The following is a 7,634-nucleotide window of genomic DNA, read 5'->3' on the forward strand; positions in this document are numbered from 1 at the left end:
AAAGCAAGTCAGAGCAACTCCCTTTGGACATGGCAACACCTTTAAAATCACTTTAATGAAGTTCTCCTTTTAAATAATGTTTCTGAGCTTGGTCTCAAGATGTTTGGAAGATGACACAAAGAGAAAAATCAATAAATTCTAAATTTTGGTTTTAAAAACCTATTTTTTTCCATTATAGAATTCAATACTTTAATACTCTTTTTATAAAACTACTTCAGTTTAAGATGTTCAGAACTGTCAGTGATAATTCCCAGTAATTTTAGAGTCAAATCATTTTTATTTCACATCCACCAACTAAATTCCAAAACTCTATTTCCCTTCAGTTTGTTCCTTCATTCAACAAATATTTACTGAACATAATATTTTGTACTCTGCTAGGTACCGGCTTGGAAGGCAGGGGACTAGAGAGAGAACCCGTGTCCATGGCATTGTGTACATTTGGGGAATGAAACTGAATTAAATGCCATCCAGTTTCTTGGTGACTCTTTGAGACAGTTATAGACACTCTGCTGCTGCTGCTGCTAAGTCACTTCAGCCGTGTCCGACTCTGTGTGACCCCATAGACGGCAGCCCACCAGGCTCCCCCGTCCCTGGGATTCTCCAGGCAAGAACACTGGAGTGGGTTGCCATTTCCTTCTCCAATGCATGAAAGTGAAAAGGGAAAGTGAAGTCGCTCAGTCGTGTCCGACTCTTAGCGACCCCATGGACTGCAGCCTACCAGGCTCCTCCATCCATGGGATTTTCCAGGCAAGAGTACTGGAGTGGCGTGCCATTGCCTTCTCCAATAGACACTCTAGGGATGTCAAAATAAATAAAGTCTGGATTTATAATTTTATGTGACAAATAAATTTGAACATGATACACATTTGAAGGATATACTCTTGAATTGTGAATGTTTTGAACTGTGGTGTTGGAGAAGACTTGAGAGTCCCTTGGAATGCAAGATGAAACAAGTCAATCCTACCAGAAATCAGTCCTGAATATTCATTGGAAGGACTGATGCTGAAGCTGAAGCTCCAACACTTTGGCCACCTGATGCAAAGAACTGACTCACTGGAAAAGACCTGGATGCTGGGAAAGATTGAAGGCAGAAGAAGGGGACAATAGAGAACAAGATGGTTGGATGGCATCACCAACTCAATGGACATAAGTTTGAGCAAGCTCCAGGAGATGGTGAAGGACAGGGAGGCCTGACTTGCTATAGTCCATGGGGTCGCAGAGTTGGACACGACTGAGCCACTGAAGAACAACTCTTCAATTATTCCACTACATTTTCCTACATATGAAATTATCCAATGTCCAAAGGTCTAAAATCTATTTTTATTCTTGATGCTTTTCCATCATATGAGCACATTGAACACCAAGCTAAAATTTTAAGTTTCTCATCTCTTTCTCACCTCTTCGGGAAAGAGGACAAAATACATAAAGTAGTGAGATTATCTCAAGATCCTTTTTCAGTACAAAAATTATGAAGAAAAGATTGTAACCTAAGACTATATTTACCCAAGCTGAAACTAACCAATTCTGATGTTCAAAGGCTCCTAAGGCATTTCCTCTTCTCTATAAAATGTGGCTTCTGGGTAAAGGCTCTGTGCCTCATGAATACGTTACAATATAAAGCATATGGACTACAAGTTTAGAAAAATGTAATTGAAGAATCACATCTGAATGCCCTTGTGGCTCTTATCAATAGTGGTTTACTTCTCAGTCCAATTAAATATGCTAACACGAGTCTATTTTATCTCAGAGAAAAAAAATGTGAGTGGAAAATGAATAAAAGGGACTTCCCTGGTGGTCCAGTGGTTAAGAATCTGCCTTGTAATGCAGGAGACACAGGTTCAACCCTCGGTCTGAGAAGATCCCATATGCCTCAGAGCAACTAAGCCCACATACCACAAGTACTGGGCCCTCACCCTAGAGCCGGTGGCTCTCCAACAAGCCACCGCAATGAGAAGCCCAGGCACCACAACAGAGACCTAACGCAGCCAAAAATAAACAACTTTTTTTAAAGAGGAAAGAAAATGGAGGATCAAATTAATTTTAGATTTTCATCAAAATCTTGACATACTATGCCATTTTTAAATGAGACAATAAGACAAAAATCACACTGTTATTTGTATCATTTTTATCTGTGTACTACTTTAATACAATTTTCAAGGTAACAGTATGATTTTCATACTACTTTACCTGAAAACACAGTTAGATTTCCTTATAGAATCTATACTCCCCCATCATGTTTTACAGGGTAGTTAAGCTCTAAAGAAACTTTAGCTCACAGGATCAACTGAACACATCATTCCTTCATATAGTTTTGAGCCCCTTAGCTGCTGAGTAACTAAAGAATGAACTGTTTAATAAATGTTTGCTAAAAGGAAACAAGTCAACCACATTTCCATCTCTTCCACTGCTCAAGTCCTTAGCAGGATTGTTAACTGCTAACATATAAGTGGGATGGCAGGAAAGAATAAACATGAAGCATAAAGGAGTGACAAATATTACATTTCTTCCAAACAACAGCAACAAAAAACCATAGAAAAAGGATGCTGCTGCTGCTGCTAAGTCACTTCAGTCGTGTCCTACACTGTGTGATCCCATAGACGGCAGCCCACCAGGCTCCCCCGTCCCTGGGATTCTCCAGGCAAGAACACTGGAGTGGGTTGCCATTTCCTTCTCCAAGACAAAGGATGAGAGACATAAACCATTCAGACAAGACAACCAAAATAACATGCTGCCTTGGAATACAATCTTAGAATCCATTTAATGAAAGGTATTATCCTCCTTGGGGATCTAAATCCAGGACTTGGGATTCCAATTTCAAAATGAAACAGAACACCACTGTGGAAGGAAATTGTTTCCTCAAAACTGTAATGCGCCTACAGAAAGCCTTTTAGGAACTTAAGTCTATTCATTTCGTGTGTAAACTTCAAGCACCCCAAACTTTATCCACCTCTAATAAAGTGGAGAAAAGGGGAAAAAACACATTTAGCTGTGTAATTCAAACAAGGAATTTCCTTCTCCCCATGTTATGTAATTAGTGAAGCTATGAAGCAAAACTTAACAAAAAACCAGATTCATGGTTAGGTAATATTTTAGACCTTTGACAAATTGCCTTCCCTTGATAGCCAAGGGCATCCTTCCATTGGTCCCTGACCATCTTTCCATGGTTAAGCGATGAGCTCAAAATCAACTGTCTATAAGCATGACATCAACTGAAAAGTAAGAAATTCAAACTAGTTGGGTTGATCCTGCAATAAGCATGTCATCATTATGTGTACAGACACACTTCTCAACTAAATCTGACAACACATCTTAAAATTAAGGTGAAGTCGCTCAGTCGTGTCCGACTCTTTGTGACCCCATAGATTGTAGCCTACCAGGCTCCTCCGTCAATGGGATTTTCCAGGCAAGAGTACTGGAGTGGGTTGCCATTTCCTTCTCCAGAGGATCTTCCCAATCCAGGGAGTGAACCCGGGTCTCCCACATTGTAAGCAGACACTTTACCGGCTGAGCCACCAGGGAAGCCTGAAAATTAAGGGAGTCTCTTAATCTCAAGAGGCCAGACTGCATAAAAGGGCATTTCTTTGGTTACTCTAAAACATTTACATCTGGGAATTCCCTGGCAGTCCAGTACTTAGGACTCTGTGCTCCCAATGCAGGGCACATGGATTTGACCCATGGTCAGGGAACTAAGACCCTGCATGCCGCCTGGCGCAGCCAATTAAAAAAATTAATGAAAGTTACTTCAGGCAAAAAGACACCGTAAAAGTAAAATTATGCATTTTATTCACTCATTCCATCAGCTGAGAATTGCTCTATTGTACAAATACAGTATTGTACAAAAAAAAAAATCACAAAATGTTACAAAATAAAAAAGTACAAACTGCATTACTTAATAAATACCACTAAAAGTAGTTAAAGTGGAAATGAGATAGATTTTAGGTTTAAAACATTGTTTGACCCAGCAAACCATACAAGCTCTGTATAGACATTTGTACTGTACATAATGCAGGGCAATCCTATTTTGCCTTGTGAAAGAATTTAAAAGGAATAGACCATTAAGACAGTATTCTCCTGCTATAAAATAATTGCCAGGGTTGATTGGAGGCATTTATGCCATTAATTTTCAAATCTCTCAGTTGAATCCAAGAAACTATATATGAAGCAGGAGGCTTATCTTGTCACAAAGTTTTCTATCATGTTAAAAAATTCTTTTCAACAAAAAGACAAATATAAATAAGAACAACCGAGAGCACCAGACAATCTAAACATCAACCGGAGTACAGAATAATCACTCTGCCATCAGCAAATATCAGACTTTCATTCAAGTAAGACCTGGTTCTATTCTTTAAAAAAAAAAAATCTTCCCACAACCTCCCCCTAAGTATTTTCTCTTTAAAAGGTTGACCATTTCTAGAAAAATAATGATTTTCCAAACAACTAATCTGTCATCAAAACGGAATGGGCCAATTATCTGGTAACATGAAAGCATCAATAGCCATTTGAAATAATTATCTAAGAACTCTAAAATTCAAATCCAACAACATAAAATACGAAATCACAAACTCTGCTCAAAATAATAAACTTCATATAAAGCACTTCTCTGGATTTATGCCGGAAAGCTGTTTGTCAAAATGGATCACATCCTAGATGAAGGTACACCAATTGTTAAAAATGTTGTGCAAAAATACGTTTTTATAGAAAATAGATTACCAGGAATGAACAAATTTACACTGAGAAATCAGCTTGCAAATTAAGTAGTGCCAACTTTATACAGCAAATCATAAATAGCAGTAGGATCACCCAAAGCTACTGTGAAACATCATTTAGGTGCCCAGCAACCTTCAGCTCTGAGGAGAAAACATTCAAAAAAATGATTAAGGCATTACACCTACAGTAAATCTACTAGAAAGTTTAAAAGTGCAATTACCCTGATTAAAGTTCATATAACTCTCCAAACACATATTAGGTATGCAATTTTCCCAGGGCGAGGGTCTCAGACACTTCAAGAGCATGCATTTTGCTCAATATACATTTTGGACAGGGATATGGCCATGGACTTGGCAAGTTCTTCATCGCGTTTTCTCTGCACTTGAGTCTGCCTGCACCAAGTGTCATACTCCGGGTTCGGATACGAGTGATCAAACACCGCGTCATAATGTCCGTTACTGAGCCAACTGAGCCAAATGCTAGGCCTCAGGGAATCCTCCGGGCCCAAATAGTGAATCATGGTAGACACCGTGGGGCTCTCCAGCCTCCCTCCAGTAGTCAGATGGATATTCACATTCAGCATCTGCCCCATGGCCAGCAGTTCAGGGTACCCGGCCCAGGCCCCGTCCTGGGCAGCAGCGATGATAAACTCCCCCACGTCGCCCTCAATCAAGGGGCTAAAGTGGTCGAGGTGGTCGGCGATGTAGTGCACCGTCTGTTCCCGTAGCTCCCGGTGCAGGCTCTGGTCCCCATACACCGCCTTGCTGACCGCCCGGTAGAGGCAGTTGCCGTCGGGAATGATGTGAAATCGGTACTTGTTCCTCTGCCGCAGGTACTTGTCCTGCCTCTCCACCTCCGCCAGGTACAGGGCCAGCTTCTCGTCCCTAGGATCCGACCTGGACACGATCACCGCCTCGGTCGCGCCGCCCGGGGCCGCCTCGCCGCTCCGGGCGGGGGCCGCCTCGGCCTCCGGGTCGGGCAGCCCAGGCTCTTCGGCGCCGGGAGCGTCGCCGCGGTCGCCAGCTCTGTCCCAGCCGCGGAGGTTCCTCTCTGCCGGGCGTTCCTCGGCCCACGGGCCGGGGCCGGGCTCCGGGCTCCCCGGGGGCGGCGCGGGGCCGCGGTGCTTGGCGGCGGCCAGGGCCTGGCGGTGCTCGCTCAGTCGGAAGTTTCTGTCGGGCCCCTCGCGGGTCGCGTCCAGACCGGCAGGCTCCGGGCCGTCGGGCCTCAGCAGCTCCTCCAGAAGCCAGGCCGAGGAGCCCCGCCGCGGCGGGATCGGAGCGCCTGGTGCCGGGGCCAGCAGGAGGCAGCGGCCGCGTGGGGCGGCGGGCGCCGCGGCGCCGGGCTCGGGGCCGCGCAGCAGGAGCCGGTCGGCGCCCAGGGCCCGCACGGTGATCTGCGCTGTGGACGTGTAGTGCGGCGGCAGCGGCGGCTTGCAGGACCCGCCGGGCGGCCCGGCGGCGGCGGCGGCGGCTGAGACGGGGGCGGCGGCCCCGGACACCATCTCGAAGCAGGAGGAGAAGGCGGGCATCTTGGCGGCGGGAGCGGCGGCGGCTTCGCGGGGCTCGGCGGCCGCAGCCGGCTGGCACTCACCGGTCTCGGGCTCCGGGGCGCCACCGGCGGGTCCCGGGGGCTGCAGAGAGACCTTGAACGAGGCGGCGGTGGCGGCGGCGGGCGGAGCGGCGGTTGCGGCCGTGGGACCCGGGCCCCCGGCTGGGTAGTGGGTGCAGACGCTGCTGTAGAGCTGCATGTCCCTGCCCGCCGCTCGGCCCCTTATAGGCGCGCCGAGCCCGGGTGAGGGGACACACCCTCCGGGCCCGGGGGAGGGGGCCGGCCGAGCGCGGTGACCCAGTGCCCTGAGAATAGAAATGACCGAAGGGCCGCTGGCGCGTCAGGAGCTGCAAATAGCGCCCGGGTCCCCGCCAAATTCCTGCTGCGCCACAGCGCGCGGTGGGGGCGGGGAGGGGACGCGCGCTCGACCCCTGCCGGCGCTAGCGGCCCGCAGACCCGGGACGCGTGCGCCCGCCGTCGCTGTTCCGGCCCGCGGCGGCCGCTGAGGACTCTCGGAGGTAGCCGCCCGCCCTGCTGGAGCGCGTCCCGCCGGCTAGCAGCACTGCAGGGCGCGCGGACGAGCCAGGAGGCGGGGCCGCGGTTGTTTACCTCAGGCAGCGCTGCCGCGTCACGTGCCCTCATTGGAATGTGCGGCTCGTCGCGGCGTCCCATTCAACCGCGGGGGCTCGCTCCACCCCCTCCGTCTCGCCCCGCCCCGTTCGGTGACGTCATGGGCGTGGCCCGCAGCGCGGGCGACGGGCGCGCGGGCGGGAGAGCGCGGAGGCGCGGAGGCCTGTGCAGCCGTGGCCGCTGCCCCATCTCAGTGTTAGTTTCTAGGCGCCGCGCTTTTCTACGCTTCAGCAGCGGATCTTGGCGAGTTCGGGGCAGCTTGGGGCGGCCCAGAGTGCTGAAAGTGCGTTTCAAAACAAGCTTCCGAGTTCTGCGTGGAGACAGCTGCCCTAAAACCTGCATGGCCTCTGCATGGTCGTTGCACCACTGCCATCTTTTTCACTCATGCCTGAGATTATATTGTTAACGTAGCAGTGTGACGCCTCCTTTTCTCCGCAGCACCTTGCCGCCCTGCTAAACCGAAACCAACTTTTCGGCCGTCCTAACCCGTGTTGATAAGCAAATACAAGTCTTGGGTGAAATACCAAATGCCTAACCGGGCCTCTTGAAAATAGGTGCAGCTGTTCACCGTAGGTCAGCGGTAAAGAGAGTCGTGATGCATTGCGAGAATGTTGAAATTGAATAGAATGTTGAACATAGTTCTACCCTATTGTGTTAAATGTCCCTGTTTGTAAAGGAAAGCTAAAATGGTCATGATCAACTTGTATACTGACTGTATAGCAGTGGGCAGCTCTTGCTATATTCTCAGC

At 48.3% G+C, this 7,634-nt stretch overlaps 1 protein-coding gene across 1 annotated transcript; it reads right to left on the reverse strand.

The window, feature by feature from the left end:
• Positions 1-3,760: 3,760 nt before the first annotated feature.
• On the reverse strand, positions 3,761-7,071 carry OTUD1 (OTU deubiquitinase 1). Its single transcript, XM_040248566.1, has one exon. It carries the CDS (start codon positions 6,452-6,454, stop codon positions 5,003-5,005), a length of 1,452 nt encoding a protein of 483 aa, XP_040104500.1. The 5' UTR covers positions 6,455-7,071; the 3' UTR covers positions 3,761-5,002.
• Positions 7,072-7,634: the final 563 nt, after the last annotated feature.

Source organism: Oryx dammah, unplaced genomic scaffold (assembly GCF_014754425.2).
Source record: "Oryx dammah isolate SB20612 unplaced genomic scaffold, SCBI_Odam_1.1 HiC_scaffold_10, whole genome shotgun sequence".
NCBI lineage: Eukaryota > Metazoa > Chordata > Mammalia > Artiodactyla > Bovidae > Oryx > Oryx dammah.

What these genes read in the sequence shown, in the direction of transcription:
- OTUD1 (XM_040248566.1), bottom strand. Translation starts at nt 6,454, where the DNA reads ATGCAGCTCTACAGCAGCGTCTGCACCCACTACCCAGCCGGGGGCCCG.